Below are 18,172 nucleotides of genomic sequence, written 5' to 3'. Positions count from 1 at the left end.
AGACAAGGATTGGTGACTTGTGATTGATATGACTGTGTGGTGAGGAAGGGCTGCGGTATCGTGGAGATAAACACGTCTAATTAAGGAGAGCCAGTCCGTCCAGCTTTTGTAATTTCATCCCCACATGTTAAAGCAAAGGGCAAACATACAGACTTGACACCATGTCAGATATTCACACCAATGTGCTCCATTTTGGATGTTTTTTGTTTTTTTTAAGGCTCGTTCTCTGCGAGGTAATTTGTCACCACCAGACCTTTATTAAACTCACTACAAACGCATTCATCCCTCAACTTAAGACTCCAAACTGTGATCAGCTTCATGTCGGCATTAAGCCGCTTAACTTTCAAACACGACGTACACGTCAGCACCGTTAGACTGTTTACATTCTCAGCTTACACATGCTGACAAGGTGTGTGAGAGAGAGACTCCAAACATATCGAAGGAACATACAAGGGTTGTGAGAGGAAAGTGTCACGCCGTTTCCAGTATGCAACACATCTGAAATTCATCTCACGCAGAAGGAGAAGCAGCTGCTGGATCACGAGGGCTGTAAGTGCAGGTCGGGAGTGTGAAAGTTTGATATTCGTCAGGTTTATGAAGCATATGTGTCAGCCTACGGGGTGTCTTCGAAATGATAAAGTGAATGCTGATGGAGAACGATTCACTACACGTGTGTGTATGATGCAGGGCTGTAGCTGATGATCAATGTCTGTAATTTAGACATTGATTTTAAAGGAATGTTACTGATTGTTTCTCATAATGGTCCGTCTATGTAGAGATGGTTTCACCCTTTATTAATATTCTTCTTTTAGAAAGGTTTGATAGGATTTTTTTAGTTAATCAAATAATCAGTAAACAAAACGAATCTAACCAAGCATTCAATGCTTTTGTTCCACGACACCTTTTAATACTTGATGCAATGGACACATTCTGCTTTCTGTTCAGAATTTAAAGGATATTTACAGACTTTTTAGTACTAAATTCACCCTTTTTTTGTTCCCCCAGATGTTTCATTGATGAGCTGCGGCAGAGGGATCATAGGACCCGAACACTTGCATTTGAATCACTTTAGGAAGGAATTACTTCACGCCTAGTATCGAGAGGAGGAACAATACAGCGATAAATGCCTCCTGAAATGTACATGTGGGCAAGTGAGTATTGCTGTAAGACAAAAATAAATATGGACAGATCCTTTAAAGTCGGCTCTATAAAGTTTCTACTCGTTACTCCTTACAGTGTGGAGACTGGCTTTAAACAGCATTTAGACAGTCATGTTGAAATATATATATATATATATGGAAAATCCAGATAAAACAGTGGAGAGGTGGGGGTACCTTGACTCATGACCCCAGTGTATCTGAAGCCTGAAGTGTAAAGGTTAATAAGAATCCTAAAGCTGGACCTGCCACGGTGTCGTATTATCAGAGCTGCAATAAACATACATGTTATTTTGACCCCCTCAATCTGCTACAATCATATATTTGAGTGACAAGTGTGTGCGTGTGTGTCTGTGTTAGTCACTGAATGTGTGTAATGTTTGTAACACACACATGCACGCACCCTTCCTTAAATTTGAGCCTCCCTCCCTCCCTCCCGCCCCTCCCCGTGTCCTGTCATTTGGAGTCCAATCTATTTAAGGCTCCTCTGCTGTTCTTCATTTTCCTCTCGATTTCTCTCTCAAGCTCAAATAGAAGCAGCAACATTTGACTCCAGTGCCCAAGATCTGTGGGGGGAAAACTGGAAAAGACCAAAGGAATATAACGCATGCTCAGAGAGGAATTATTGTTGGGTGGAATTCATCACAGCGAGTCCACTTTCGGGACAGCACCGGGTAAGTGGGGAACCGCACCACTGGGAGATTATGTGAGGCCTAAAGCTTTCCTCTCTATCATCCCAGGAGCTGATTTGTGGAGGAAAATGAGTACAAACGGATCCGATTGAGAGCAAAGGAACTGCTCAGTCTGTACTTGTGACTCATGGATTCCCTCGCTGTCCCTAGTCCGTCCTCTTTAAACTCTGATGACGAGTCCCTCAATCACGTTCCAGCCCCGGATTCCACCCGCCGCACCTCCCACACCGGCAACCAGAACGGGTTCAGTGGCTTGAGCTACGGGGTCTTGGTGGCCTGGGACCACCTCAGGCCCTTCATCCCCTTCCTCCTCATCAGCGTCATGGTCGTGGTCCTCGTCTACCTGATGCAGGCCATCATCTTCGGGGGGCCCTTCAAGGACCCGTACTTCTTTGTCAAGTTCAACGAGCGCTGGCCCCGGCCCGCTGCGAAGCAAAAGGACTCTCCAACGGCTTCCACGTTTTTCAGTCCGGTCCCCTCCTCGTCCTTTGAACAAGTCGTCTCTGAACTGCACAGAGACAACGAGACGACGTGAGCTGGAGGAAATGTTTCTTTTTACTTTGGATACGAGCAACAAGGACTCATCAGGGGTTACACCAGGTTTCAGTGCTATTAAAAGCACACCGACTGATACTTTGACTTTTATGAGTAATGTATTATTGGTTGTATGTGTGTTGCTGTATATGTTAACCTGCCTGTCCTTTTTAACCCAGGAATAGTTATGTTACGGGTTGAAAAATACCAACATAGACTGGTTGAACATTTTCCATCAGCATGGCTGCATCAGGTGCTTCTCAATTCAAGAGCAACTCGAATCAATCAGTGTCTTCCTGTGAAAATAAGCCTCGGCCATGATCATGTAACGACCTTTTCAATGTGACCGTGCTGCAATTTATTAATGTAGTTTATCTCTGTAGTAACTTTTTGAATGTTTTAATTAGGAAGTGTGGCTGCCTGGTACGTACAGTCTGGAGCAGTTGATGCAAGTAAACACTATTCTCCTGAAGCTAATGGGAGCTTTAGCAGCCTGGTGGACAAGTGAAGGGGATCTTGTAAAGTTAAAGTCTTCTCTGTACAAAAGTCCTACTATTGTGACTATCGCTCCACCATAGCTCAGCTAGCAAACAGAGGGAACGTTGTATTATACAGACTTTAACTTTGGAAGTTACCAACTTGATTTGGTGAAACCTCATATGAGCTTCAGCTGGACTTCAGAGGTCATTTTGCACAGGACTGTTTGTCGCATATAAACTACTATAAGCTACTTTAAAGACATCATTTGTTTGGTGTACTATAATGTAGAAACCATTTGTCTCTCACAGGTAGACTGGCACATAACGCGTTAGGATGCCTGTAACACTGCATCATATATGTTCACACTAATGCTCAAACAGAGGCCGGGGGTTGACGGGCAGCTTGGTAGCTGTGTACAAGACAACATATAGGTGGATGAAAAATAACACCTTGTTAATGTGTTTATTCATATTTCCATTTATAGTGCTTCGCCACACTCCACCATAGAAACTAAAAAAGTAATTTACTTTTGCTGAACAGCAGCTACAGTGACAAGTGAGGGTTAATATTAAATATGAAATGCAGTGCAGCACAAGATAAGTCAACACACCACCTAAGTCCCAGTTACACTGAAATATACACCAAAACATTAGCCACCGTATGACACACCAGACCAAGTCATGGTTAATACTGAGTATACAGAGTTTAGCAAGGGTGTTTATTGCTTTTTAACTTTTCTTAAAAAGAAAAAAGACTCACTTTAAATAGGTGATAGTTTAACTTTATGGTTACTTTGGAGGCTGTAGTTTGTGCTGCTGCCATATTGAGAGATGCATTTCCCAATATTTATTGAAATATTAGAAAATATGTTCTGCTCCATCCTTTTAAAAGCAATACAACACAAGACCTTCAAGATGACCATAATGAAGAATCACCTCGCTCACAAAAAATCAAACATAAGATTCATGGAGGTAGTTTTATCGAGGCAGGGGTGGAACAAGTATTCAGATACCAAAGTTAAAATAGCAATATTACAGTGTTAATTAAAAGCTACGCATTTGAAATCTTCCAAAAGTAAAAATTACTACCAGATATAGTTAAAGTAGCAAAAGTCAAAGCCACTATCATTATCCAAAATGTCTTAATTATTTGTTATACTGCTGGGTAGCTTAACTTATATTGTACCACAATGCATTAGTTGGTTTGTATTTTGTAATAATAATATAGCTACATTTGTAAAGTAACTAGTGACTAAAGCTTTAAAGTAAATGTAGTGGAGATGTAAAAAGTACAATATTTGTCACTAAATTGTAGTGTAGAAACAGTGTAAAGCAGATCACGAATCGTACAATTACCTCAAAACTGTAAGTACAGTTCTTAATTAAATGAAGGCGAAAAGGGAAGTAGCAGAGGTGAACTATCTCGTGTTTAATGTTGTGTCTTTACTCTTTGACTGTGGCACCTGACCGTTGGCCGTGCGGTTGACAGGCCCGCCCCCTGGTGGCGGAGGGATACGCCACAGTGTACCGCTGCTCCTTGACGACCACGCTGACCTGTGGATAACCTCCTCCCAAAAACGGACAGAAGAAAACAACTAAAAAATATACTGTCTGTTGACCCCACTTTGATACACATCACTTTTAACACATCCCAATGTTGTTTCTTTGACGTAGGAACGGATTTATAAGGAGCTTTTGAGACGGTGAGTGAAAGTCGATCTATTGTCACCTGCCCGCGTTTATGTGTAACACCGCTACAGCCAGCCGAGAGAAAGTAGTTCAAACTGCTCAAGTTGTTCTCGGACGTTTATTTAAAGTTAATAATGTACATTTTCGTGCATGTTAACTGGTGACTAGTTTACTCCTCCCTACTCCGGGCGGGTGTGTTGTGCACAGTTAGCTGGCTGCTAGCTGTCAGCAGTGATGCTAACCTGCAGGTGTGCAGATTGGCATCAAATTCTAATCAATGCACGAGTTTTTGATGTCAGTGTACTAAATGTTTGATTAAATATGCAAAATGTAATACTATCAATTACACGGTTCCCTTCCAAGACAATAATTTAGGATTCAAATATAGCTACAGTACTAACTCAAGTAATTTCATAATTAAAAATAAAAATCCCAACCTTAATTTATAAGATTTATGATTAGTTTAATGCATCGCACTGTAACTTACAGCCCTCCATTGAATACTATTTGTTTTAAGTCCATCCTGTTTCTCACACAAGGGTACTAGTATACAGGACTGTCTCAGAAAATTAGAATATTGTGATAATCCCCATACGTGTGATTTAGTTTACTGAACCAAGTGTTTTTCAAGGCTCAGGAAACCCTTGCAGGTGTTTCGAGTTAATTAGACGATTCAAGTGATTAGTAGAATACTCTACTAGTATACTTTTTCATGATATTCTAATATTTAGAGATAGGATATTTGAGTTTTCTTAAGCTGTAAGCCATAATCAGCAATATTAAAAGAATAAAAGGCTTGCAATATTTCAGTTGATTTGTAATGAATCCAGAATGCATGACATTTTTGTTTTTTTAATTGCATTACACAAAATAAAGAACTTTATCACAATATTCTAATTTTCTGAGACAGTCCTGTAAATACGTGTATGAACTCATGTTACATCTCTTATTCAAGCAGTCACAGTCGTGTGGAAAGACATATTTGCAACCAATACAAACTTTCTTCACCGTCTTTATTAATTCGTCGGCACTCTGCTGCTCCTCTGAAGTTGATGGGACGATGTGGTGCTACCAGAAGCCGGGGTTTGAAGCCCTGCTCCTCGCTGAGCTGCAGAGACAGCAGCAGTGCAGCCAGTTCTGTGACACTCTGCTCAAGACAGACGGTATGAACACACTCGCACAAACATCGTCATCTTAATCAGCATTATTGACACTGTCGTGTTCTTGTTTCGTGTGCTTGTGGAAGCCGTCATGATTACCGACATCTTCCCCCGTCCTCCAGGTGTATCAGTGCCGGCACACAGTTGCATTCTCTCGGCCATCAGCCCGCACATCTCCTCGGCTCTGTCCTCCTCGCCACCGCCCCCTGCGGGACAGAGCCGTCTGTTGGAGTTTCGGGCTCTCGGCGCCTGCACCCTGCTCCACATGGTCAGACTGCTGTACTGTGGAGAGATGGCCGGGGAGGGGGAGAAGGAGAAGCAAGAGGCTATTTCCGCTGCAGCCAAGCTGGGCATCCACGGGCTGGTGGAGGTCACGAAAAGAGATGGTGAGGACAGCGATGAGGAGGTGAGCTGGCGCACGGAGGTAGGAGTGCAGACGGAGCCACTGATGCCTGAGGAGAATGAAGGGAGGCCGGGGAGGTGGAGGAGAGAAGTGACGGATGGGAGCACCTTCCTGTGGAGAGAGACGCCGTCAGACGGTAAAAGAGACACATGGACTCAGACAGAGCAGCTGCAAGTACATTCAAGTCCTCCTCCTCACCCAGCAGCCTCCTTTGAGACCATCGACATGACCACTCTCCTGAGTTTAGGACAGACCGACACCAATCTTGCTCTCCCGCAAGTCCCCTACATCCCCATATCCTTCGTCTACCCACCAGATGAAAACCAAATACACCAGCCTTCATCTGCTCTCACGGTCTCCATGCAAGGATCCACAGCAGCTGGACACACCTTCGCCCCCCCACCCCTGCTCCCTGTCTCCAGCCGTGGGACCACAGGTCCTGCCAGGGATGTCTCAGCAGCTGAAGAATGGGGGGACGAGCAGTTAGAGCGGTTTCAAGGCAACATCCCAGGATACATCAGCTACTTCCTCAACCCGGATATGGGGGAGGGTTTCGTTAGGGGGCGAGCGAGGAGGAGGCGGGGTGCAGGAGTGGGAGGGGCCAGGAGAGCTGGGACGGGTGAGAGAAGAGCCAGGAGACCACGAGCAAGAACGGGAGGGAGAGGAGGGTTGATGCAGACGGTGGATGTTCAGGAGGTGGGGGTGAGCAGGCTGCAGAAGTTGTTCCTGCAGAGGTGGGGGCCGTCCAGAGCGGGTCAGGGGGGAGGAGCCGTAGGCAGGAAGCTGCACCTGAAGACCAGAGAGCTTCTGAAATCCACAAAGAGCACTCAGAGGAGAAGAGGACGTGGAAAAGTGTGGGAGTTCATCCCGAGTGGAGACGCGCTGCCCTACAGTGAGGGAGGAGGAGCTAACACGCAGCAGTCTAACCAGGTGAGAGGGTTGACTAAACATCCAAACATGACACTAAACAATATAAACTAAATATGAACATAAAGTCCAATCTACAGACTCACCAGTCTCAATTAAACACTTTAAGAGCATTTTACATTTTTATTTAGAAACAAGAGTGGAGGTATAATCCAGGGCTGGGATAGTAAGAACATCTGTGATGGTATTATTGATAAAATCATAATAGAAACTTGGTTTTGCCCTCCACCACGTTGTTGTACTTAAAGGTAAACAACATGGCAGTTGTGTATTTGTGGTTTTAGAGTCGCTGGAAAAATTCCACATTATTATATGTGTATTATTAACATTGTATCAATATTTCATTTTTAAATATGACGGTTATAATACTTGCTCCATGTCTGATCTGAACGCTTTGAGAAGTTGGTGCCTCTGCAACCGATCCATTGGTTCGAAGAGATACTGAGTCCAGCTCTCTGATTGGTTCATTGAGATGTCCCAGCAGAGCTCTGACCAATCACTGAGGACAATAACTCTGCTCCAGTGATTTGATTTAATAAATCATTTCAGTAATTAATACTCTTTTCTCCACGGTTACAGGACGGTCTTCCTGTTGGCAAGGCTAAACCTCCAGCACCCGTTTCCTTTCCTTCCCCTCACATACGATTCTACAACGTCCAGACCTTATCTGCCCCCTCCCTCCAGCCTTCTCCGTCACCTGCAGCCTCCTACATGCCTCCAGCATCGCCCCTCCTCTTCAGCACCTCCCTGCCTCCTCCGGCTCCTCCACCTCACGAGGAACAGCCCGAGCAATTTGATCGTCTACTGGAGGAAGTGATGATGGGCCTTGACATTTTACCAAACAACAACAACAGTGCTCCACATTCTCAGCCTCCTCTTCCAACAGGGAGCGGCAGTTACGCCTCCTGTGGCGATACGTTAGTCCAAAACAAACACCGTGATCGCACCAGTGGCCTCCTGGAAGCAAGTCCAGCTTTGCACGGGTCCACGCAGGTTGTTGCTAAAGCAAGAGGAGATGTCAGCTCCCACCGTGAGCCGCCCGCTCTGCAGCAGCAAGGCGAGGGAGAGCTGAATGAGATGCTGGACCACTTCCTCCAGTCCTTTGAGCAGCATGTTGACAACTGCACTGCCAGGGAAGAGGTGGAGACGGGTGGTCAGAGCCGCTCGGAGGCGAGCCAGCCTTACACCGGCCTGAGAAAATACAGAAAGAGCAAGACGAACAGACGCTCTCAAATAACTGAACCGCATCAGAGGGATGAAGCGGAAAAAACGCAGAGAGGTTCACTGCCCTGCAAGACTCCTGCTCTCTGCGGCGCTCCTCCCAAAAATACAGAGGAAGCACCCGTGAAAGTCACGGCACCAGCCAAACAACAGAAGAGGAGAAGAAAAACAGAGTATCTGTTCTCACTGGAGAAAAAGAGGGTGAGGGGGAGGACGCCGGTGTCATCGAGCGACGCGAAGAGAGACAAGCAGCTGCAGCAGAGGCCTGTGGTGGAACTGGAGAGGAGTGACCAGCTGCCAGCCAGAGTTACTCTGCAGAAACACAGCCATCTGGAAGTCAAGGTGACACCGCCTTCTAACGAGTCTCCACTAAAGCTTCTGATGATGTCTGCTGTCACCGTCAGTCGAGCAACGTCTGGCTGCTATTAATACCTCGGACTGTAACAGCCACAGAATGAAGACGTATCAAATGGTTTCTCCGTGTGTGTTTGTATTTTTCAGAGTCCTGCGAAAGCAAAGACCAGCCCATCACCAGTGAAACACACACGGGACTCCCTGAGCACAAAGAAGTACCCAATCAGGAGCCGGTTCACAGACGCACATGTCATGGTGAGCTTTGACCTTTTTTTAGTGATGTATCCTATCGGCTTTGTTGATCTCCTGACTTTTCCAATGGATTGTCCCAAAACTTCGTGAGGACATTATTGTCTCTCAGACGATGAAGCCTGCTAACTTTGGCGATCCTTTAACTTTTATTAGCATCATCTTCAGGTCAAAACTTTACTTTGTGCAATACTTAGATGTGCGACCAAATATCTGTCAAATGAATGGCCTTCCATGGTGAACACTAGACAGTACCTGCTTCACGTCAGCATGTTAGAATTGTCATTGTGGCATGTTAGCATGATGACGTTAGCCTTTAGCTCAAAGCACCACCGAGCATGGGTTCTTTCTTTGTATTTGTCTGTATATTTTAGTAAGGTTCATTTTGTTTTACAGGACAGTTCGCCCTTTCTTGAGGAGCCACTTCGGATTAGACGGCGTCCCGCAGACGGCCGACCAAACTGCAGTCGAGACGAGCCCATTAAAGAAGTACGTCTTCTCAGTTTATCTAACGCTGAGAGTTCAACGCCACCAATCCAGCCGCAGCCTGTGGAGCCCCGGGGCTCAGACGAACAACTAGAGAGACATCAAGAGAGACACGAAGGAGAAGCAGAGGGAGCTATGAAGAGGGGAGCCGAGTCAGAAGAGGTGACAAGTGACGAATCCACTGCGGTCAAGAGGATTTGCTTTAATCTAACCAGTATAAGAGATCGTTTAGTATTAAAAGACAGAGAAAAGAAAACGATGTGGCGTGAACTCAGACGAGCCGAGGACGGTTTGATGGCTGAGGAGATGGAGATAACCGAGGTGGACGGAGACCCTGAAGGGGACTGCTGCCAGAGCAGCAGAGCGCCGACTCTGTCACATTTTGTGACTTGTGTTTCACCGCCTTCACTCTCGGCAAAAGACTTCCATCTGCGGTCGACGGGAAGCTGGGAAGAGGACAAAGACGAGGACGTTGATGTGACCGGCGGCTCCAGTCCCGCCCCCGAGCCGGTGATCATCAGCTGGACTGAGTCTTCAGAAGGCGAAGAGGAGGACAAAGACGAGGACGTTGATGTGATCGGCGGCTCCAGTCCCGCCCCCGAGCCGGTGATCGTCAGCTGGACTGAGTCTTCAGAAGGTGAAGAGGAGGACGGAGACGAGGACGTTGATGTTGACGGAGAAAAGACAGACTACGCTTTATCTGCGGTCTTCGCTACGGTGAGTAAAGGTGAGCTTGTGAACAGAAAATATCAGACAGAGGTGCTCTTACATCAGCACCTGTGACATTTTCTACTCATCGTCTTCAGTTCATGTTATTCTTTTCAGGAAACGTTCATTTAGCTGTGAGTTAAAGACAATGTGATATCAGCACAAATGTTTTTATTGTGTTGAAACACTGACAATCGTATGATTCCACCAAAGTTTAGGAAGAGAAGAGGTGTGAGCAACATGTTAGCTCTTTGTTTCGATTGATAAGACGTGCATCATAATGCAGAAAGACGCTTTCATCAGCAACAAGCGATCATCACTGTGGTTTAGATGCAGCTTTTGAGTTTCAGCTCTTCAGTTCTCAGACTGTCAGAGGTGACGGGGATCGGTCATTTCTTTTGTACTTTAAAGATATTTAGCCAATGATTTTATGTTAAAAGTGTTTATCGTTGAGCAGATATTTTCAGCAAAGTTTGTTTTAACTGTCAAGTGTTGAAAACAACACGAACGTTTAGAAAGAAGAAAAAGAAAAATCAGGTTCACGCACCGTTGTCTGTTTTAGTTGTAAATATGATTAATAATGTCATCCTCTGTTCAGCCACAGTTTGTAAATGTTTTACTCTCCGGTTATGTTTGTTAATGGTCCTCGCGGCACTTTTGAGTCCAGGATTTCCTCAATAAAAAAATCCTCTCTACTTCCTGCAGCTGTTCTTTAAAATACCCACACAAACTGTTTAAGACAAATTATCCAATAATACTGGAATCACACAGTCAGTGTTACAACTAAAATACACGCCGTCGGCTCATATGTGGTCGACGTATTTGTCAGTTTTCTGAAGCGGTGATAACCGAGGTCCGAGGCGTTGTGTTTTGTGTTTGTTCCTCCGTATGTTCGCCCCATTCTAACGTGATACCACGAAAGCCTGAAGGGAAACGTTGGACTCACAAACTGATTAGAATTTGGTGGTCAAAGGTCACTGTGACCTCACAAAACATGTTTTTAGCCAGAACTTAAGACTTCATATGCAAATCATGACAATTTCACACAAATGTCTACAATAAAAAGATGACGTGTCAACGTTTTTGACAGCTTGACTGGTTGCTGGAGGCTTTCACCCACGAGGAGATCATTGTAGTCACTAAATGTTCAGTCAGAGTGGTGAAGATATTTTCTTCATGTCCATGTTTGACCTGTTTTTACTGATGTTGCACTTTATTCAGCTTTCAGCCACCATGTCAGTAAACATACTTTATGTCTTTGAGAAGAATAACTGAATGTAAAATAACCTGTTTTCTCCCTTATCCTGTGTCCCCCTCCATTAGTCCTTACCTTCCTTTACAATATGCCGCCTGCCTAATTTAGCACATTAAATCAGTTTTAAATACAGATAATAAAGTGGCTACATTTTCAGGCTTTAACACATTGGGACCACTTAACCCCTAAGTTGAAAGGACGGCTGTAAGAAGTTTGTTTGACTGGGATTCATTACTGGAGAAAATGTCAAAAAAATCAAACATACACCTGCAACTTTTAAGAAGTGTCTTTAAACATTTTGATACTTTTCCCCCCCACTGTTAAAACGTTCCCAATTAAACCCATCACAAGCACAACCGCTGCTCTCTGTGAAGAGACGGGCGCATTTGAAGCCCACTTTATTCGTCATAATAAAACCAGAGCGCATGAAGTGAAAATGAGTTTATTAGTTTTCAACCTGTGGATCAACCTCCTGCACACAACATCCTCACACATCTGAGCTGCACCACAGCGCACAGGTTCTCCTGGGCGCCGTGTCGGAGCTTCATCTCCCCTCTTGTTTGGTTCCAGCTGGCTGAGGAATCGCTCAGCTCAGGTGAGGAGTACAGCGCAGGTGTGTGTTCGTGTGTGTGGAAACCTCTAAACCAAATAAAAAGACACTCTGTGTGTGAGTGTCGGGTTATGTCGGCGTGTGTGTGTGAGTGGAGCGTGTGTTTCCCTGTGCTTTAACAGTGCGATATTGTCTCTTATCGCACTCTGGCAGCGGCTGTAAATCAGTAGTGGTGTTGTTGCGGCTCAAGTCGAGAGGAAGGAAAGGATTGAAGAGAGGAAGAAGGAAATAGAGGAAGGGGTTATGGGTGAAGGCGGGGGGGAAGGGGGTCGAGGGGAGCTGCTGTCTCAGTCTCAGCCTGTGTCCCTCTCAGTGCTGGATGCGCCTGATGGACTGGATCTGGGGGGTCTGACAGTGGGACCCCCAGTTCCTCCAGTGCTGGTAGTCTCCGCTGTGTCTCTCACACTCCATGATGTACTGCTGGCCCCTGTAGCCGGGGTGCTGGTAGCACACGAAGCTGCAGGAGAAGGAAACAAAGGTCAGTGGGACTATTATTAAGAGTCAACCGGATTTTAAATTGATATTCAAGCCTACATCACCTGGAAAGAGGCGGAGCATTTTCAGAAGATGCATGTTATTATCAGAGCTGTTGACACAATCACATTCACAGCAACTTACGCGCCGCACTGCACGTGCATGGAGCCGACTTCAGCCATCATCCAGCCCATGGCCTGGAGAGAGGGGTAGTCGTCGCTGATCTCCACACTGCGGCCCATGAAGTTCTCCTTCTCAAAGATGGCCATGCGACTGCTCTGGTGGGACTGCGGGGAGGGAAAAAAAAGCAACAGTTGGATTTTGGACACTCTTGTCGATTGCCTCCTGAACACTGAGAGAGATGGGGATGGACTCACGGCGCAGTAGATGGGGCGCAGAGACATGAGGCGCTCCACGTGGTAGGAGAGGGAGCCGCTGTAAGCGTCCCAGTGGGGGTACTCTCCTCTCTCCAGGATGAACTGCTGGCCCTGGAAGTCATGGTGCTCAAAGCCCACCCAGCTTTACAGAGAGACAAGAGAGTACATCACTTTACTGCATGATGCTTATTTCTGTGATCTAAAATGATCAAATCTCATTTTCTACCAGGCTTAAGAGCAACAGTAGCTACATGCACAGTCAACAATTTAATTGTCTCAGTGCCTAAAGCTTCCCACATGACTCCTCCTTGTCTCCTCTTCTTGTTTGGGATACATGTATCGAGAGGAAACAACGAGGATAATTGTTCTCCTTGATTCGCCCCATCGCTGTATATCATTACCAGTCAGAGACTCCTTTTTGTCTTGTTTTTACGAGGAAAAGTTTAAGACACTTACGCTCCGCTCTCCACCCTGATGGAGCGGATGTTGTCCAGTCCACAATCCTGAATGTTGCAGCACTCAGAGGTGAACTCCAGGCACTTGCCCTGGAAATGCTCCTGCTCGAACACGGTCACCTGAGGGAGGAGCAGGGGAAGGAATACAGTTGGCAACAAGGCTGTAAATAGTTTATCCTCCGTCATCTTTCAGTATTGAGCAGAATCATACTATGTGTGCTCAAATGAGTGTGTTTACCTTGAAGAAAGGAGCCATGCCCATTCCTGAGTTGACCAGCGGCTGCATCATTGGGGACCTTGTAGTTCTGTACATCGTTACTCCTGATGTTCAAATGAGGACAAAGAAAAGTAAAGTCACCCAAAGGGCCCAACAAAAGGCAAGACAATATGGGGGGAGCTGTTGGAGAAACCTGTTCTACGCGGACTAATTTAGAGCATAAACAATGTAAATAGATGTTGGCATGTTTTTCTTAGTGTAAAAACAGCTACAACTCATCCCGGAACTAAAATATCTGGAGGCCAAAAACAGTTAATCTACTTTTTCAAAGATTTTTTTTAAATCAGAAGTATGAAATTCTGATTGCAATAAAGATGTTGTGTGTTTCAGAAAGTGCTTTTGGTTTTCAGTGTGAAGCACCTGGTGTGCACCTGTCTGTCTGACCCTGAGCTGTGTTGAGAGCAGAGATGAGTCCTTACCTAGATTGGCACTTTATTGGAAGAGCTCGAAAAGTGGTACGCGCCTACGGCCTGCCTCGCGTAAAGCTTTTACGGAACCTGGCGCTTCAGTTTTATACCGACGGTCGAGGGGCGCGCATTCCCGGTGCGCGTCCATGGCTGTGACTCGACCTATGCACACCGGCCATCATGGCACAGCGGCAGCGAGGCGCGCACCCGGATTGGCTGCGTGGCCGTTGGACGCTGTTGTCCCGCTGCGGGGGCCAGCTCAGCAGATCCCATAGTGCTGCTGGTGCTGCGAAACAAAGGCGCTCTGGTATGTTCGGACCCCGGTCAGCAGTCCAGCGCGTGCCCAGGCACAAAGGGCCGGGATCGGGGTAGAGAATGTGGGGATTAACGGCGGAGCAGAGGGGTACCGCTGGGGGGACACAGGAGAAGATAATTGGGTGGATCTGAATATGTGTATAGAAAGGTTAGAGAACTATGAGTGTAATTTTAGTAATGTTCACACAACTACATCTCATCCGAGACAAAGGACCCTTCAAGGGTACAGGTACACTTGCATGCACACAGATGTGTGTTTTAGCTAAATCAATAGTTTCCAAAGGAACTCACATTATACGCGTGTGCACTGCATGCAACAGTTGTGATGAAGGTTCCCCTGCAGTCACATCCTCATTTATCAATCACACATCACCTCAGATTATGTTTGGCTGCAACAATCCTATAAAACGTGGGTCTGTGGTCTTATGCCTCTTGGGTTTTCCAGATAAAATGTTTCCTTTCATTTCATTCTGATTTATATATCTCGCATTAATGTTAGTCACTGACTTTATATGGAAACATGTAGCCTGGAACATTTCTATTGAATTGTATGTATTAGTTGCAACCTTATATGAATCAATCAATCAAATAATGAATGTCACTGTATGAAATCAAGCCTGTCAAAATAAACTGGTTTATGCTTTGAATAAGTGGATTGGTATGTAGAAAGGAGAATAAAGAAACTGAAATAAAAATCTAAATTATTCTGATTTAGGGTACATCGTTTACCTGTAAGAGTTGATGGCAGAAACATCAACTTGTGTTTCATTAGTTCAGTTAGTAACTGGTCCTCAGTCTGGTCTCCAGCTTCTGTCAGTCCTCTGCCTCCGCCCTTCCTCCCTGCCCGTCCCTCTCTGATGATGTGGGGTTTCTTTTGTCTCGCGTCTCTGACCTCAGCAGGTTTGTTTCTCTCCCCATAATCCCTCTCCTATGGGCGCCAGCGTATAAAAAGGAAGGGTGCAGTCTGAGCCGCACACACTTTGAGTGAGGCTTGTCCTAGGCATCATACACACAGACAGGTAAGGTACACACACGCACTCTGTATACCTACAGGTGTGTGTAGACACAAATAGGCATAGATTAGACCAAAATATACAGGTTATTCTGTGTCTGCCAGATTGTTGGTGTTTCTACTCTTTCCTCTATCTAGGATAGATTTGTTACATCGACGTATCCTTTCTCACTGTTTGTTTGTTTGTTTACCTCTCTTTCCACACAGCAATCATGTCCAGTGGAGATAAGTCCAAGACTTCTTCCCAGACCGATGGGAAGGCTGCTCAGGGCAAGAAGTCTGAGATGGGAATGATGGCCTACAAGGTGGGTGTCTCTCATATGAGATAATGAGATGTATTCACAGACCTTCACTGTGGTTGCACTGACTCATCTGTGTGCATCTGTCCCCTCCAGATGTACGTGTTCGACCAGGAGAACTTCCAGGGTCGCATGATCGAGATCAGCAACGAGTGCATGAATGTGTGTGAGATGGGCATGGACCGCGTGCGCTCCCTGCGTGTCGAGTGTGGACCGTAAGTCTCAAAATATATACATCTATAAATTCAAAACACTCATCTTTGCATTGGACACTTCATAATACTGTCTCATCTGCAGCTTCGTGGGCTTCGAGCAGATGAACTTCTGCGGTGAGATGTACATCCTGGAGAAGGGAGAGTATCCTCGCTGGGACTCCTGGAGCAACTGCCAGAAGAACGACTACCTGCTGTCCTTCAGGCCCGTCAAAATGGTAAGAAAAGAAAAGACATACTCTCAAGTTTCCCTTTCTCTTTTGCTTTTTGACTGCCTGCTAAACTGGTGTTTCTCCCTGGTTTTCTCTCCTCCAGGACCCCGAGAAGCACAAGATCTGCCTGTACGAGGTTGGAGAGTTCAAGGGCCGCAAGATGGAGATCATGGACGACGACGTTCCCAGCCTGTTCTCCTACGGCTTCACCGACAGAGTGGGCAGCATCATTGTCAGCTGTGGAACGTGAGTGTGCAGTGGTTGCAGGTGTCACTGATGGAGCTCAAAGACATCCAGATTCGACAAAAAGCTAATCCTGTACTGACATGTTTCCTTGTTTTTTTTTCTCCAGCTGGGTGGGATACCAGTTCCCTGGATACCGTGGAAGCCAGTACCTGCTGGAGAAGGGCGACTTCAGGCACTTCAACGAGTTCGGCGCCCGCCATCCTCAGTTCCAGTCCGTGAGGCGTATCCGTGACATGCAGTGGCACCAACAGGGCTGCTACACCATGGCCAGCAAGTGAGGCTTAGGGAAGGAGAGAAAGAGAAAGAGCGGAAGTGAGGGAGAGGGGCGGAGGAAGAGGGAAAGGGGGAGAGATGTCTGAGGCCTTACCTCAGTACCTTAAACGGTCTATGATCTAACGCAGTGAGGGGAAGGGTGAGGATCTAGATCTGTCCCTGATTGGAGACATCACCTCAGTGGAAACAGCAGCTGGACCACCCTCCATTCCTCTCTGTCTCATCTTTTCTCTTTCTCCCCTATGGGCTGAGCTTTGCTTTCCCCCCTTTTCTCCCTTTTTTTAGTCCCTCACTTCAGTCCTCTCCACGGTCCTCTGAGACACCAAAGAGGGAACACGGCACCTCTTGCTGTTTTACACACTTGATTCTCGGCTCAGGGTATGATGCATCATGGGAAACTGAGTCCCTAGAGCCCCCTGCCCCCCGTCTTCTTGCCCCTGTGCATTGCACACCCTCTCTGCTGTACAGAATCCTGGCCAAGTTTTCAATAAAAAGGAAAATCTTGATTTCAAAGATGATGTTGTTGTTTCTTATTACTGAAAATTCCCCTGACTGGAAATGCTTTTGAACAAAACATTAACAAATCTGATCACTTCTCTTCAGATACTTGAACTTTTCAGGAAATGTTGTTCAACAGTATGTTACAGTATGTTCATGCTGACTGGTGTACCACCAAAAGATACTACAAAAATCACGCTATACTGGCATAGTACAGTAAAATAGCAGTTTAGCATAATAAATATTTAATAAATGTAATATGATAAATAATTGCGGCATTTTGGGATTTAAACTCAGCAATATTGTAGGTCTACCTTAATTGGCTCAGGTAAAAAGAATCGACCTTAATTGACTGCCCCACCTGGCAAGCAGCAAAAATACCAGAATCAAACACACCCACGTGCTGACGAGCAGGTGCATGGCATGCTGGGTGTAGCTAACCACCACTAGAAGCTTAAAATGGTGACTTTTGCATAGCAAGCTTTAGCTTCAGTAAGCTGCGTGAGAGCTTTTTGTCGTGTATCCCTGCAGAGCCTTATTCATCTTAAACATGTTTGAGGAGCGCAGTAGGACAGAGAGGCTGAACGGACTATTTATATTATGCACTGAGAATAAAAGAGCAGCTAAATTGAACCTGGAGCAGATAGAGGAGGGCTTCACGGTGCACGAGACGCACAGAGTCACGTTCTGAAAGGACGTATTCAGGTGGGTTTTGCGCGTGTGTACTACATAAACGTAAAACCATGCAGCTCTTTTTTTGTGTCTGCCCGCCGTGCACAGTGTACAGTGTAAAGTGAAAACTACCAGATATTGTAGTGAGGCATAGTACAATTTACCAATAATATAATCTTCCTTGGGGGCTTCATCAATTGTGATAAATGATCTGAAGTCTATTTATGAATGTTTCGAGTCAACAATGTGTTATTAGACTCTGTAGAAGTAGCAGTTACTTGATACAATTGGTCTTAAATTTGGAAGGTTTATTTGATTTATCGACTGCAGTGAAGTTTGTTTTATTCGACCCCGGTGCCCAAGAAGCATCTTGCCCTAGACCACCTGATTACACACGGAAGACAATTGGGGCCATATGGAAAATGTAAATTCTGACTTTAAATTCTGACTTCATTCTCAGAAGTCTGAGATTAAAGTCAGAACACATTCAATCCTTTGACCGAACTGTTGGCCGTCAAG

General features: G+C 45.6%; 2 protein-coding genes across 2 annotated transcripts; one reads left to right on the top strand and one right to left on the bottom strand.

Annotated features, from left to right (window-relative positions):
• Positions 1-12,233: 12,233 nt before the first annotated feature.
• On the bottom strand, positions 12,234-13,543 carry LOC306702398 (beta-crystallin A1-like; the record flags this gene model as incomplete). Its single annotated transcript, XM_079168017.1, has 5 exons — positions 12,234-12,381; positions 12,543-12,685; positions 12,776-12,917; positions 13,232-13,350; positions 13,469-13,543. 5 exons carry the CDS (start codon positions 13,541-13,543, stop codon positions 12,234-12,236), a joined length of 627 nt encoding a protein of 208 aa, XP_079024143.1.
• A 1,910-nt stretch (positions 13,544-15,453) lies between these two features.
• On the top strand, positions 15,454-16,488 carry crybb1l1 (crystallin, beta B1, like 1; the record flags this gene model as incomplete). Its single annotated transcript, XM_079167153.1, has 5 exons — positions 15,454-15,546; positions 15,637-15,755; positions 15,838-15,970; positions 16,068-16,210; positions 16,317-16,488. The coding sequence occupies 5 exons, from the start codon at positions 15,454-15,456 to the stop codon at positions 16,486-16,488; spliced, it is 660 nt and encodes a 219-aa protein (XP_079023279.1).
• Positions 16,489-18,172: the final 1,684 nt, after the last annotated feature.

The sequence above is a fragment of the Pholis gunnellus genome, assembly GCF_910591455.1.
Source record: "Pholis gunnellus genome assembly, chromosome: 10".
NCBI classification, from domain to species: Eukaryota; Metazoa; Chordata; class Actinopteri; order Perciformes; family Pholidae; genus Pholis; species Pholis gunnellus.
The sequence above is the reverse complement of the archived record's forward strand: the minus strand, read 5'-3'. Positions and strand labels throughout refer to the sequence as shown.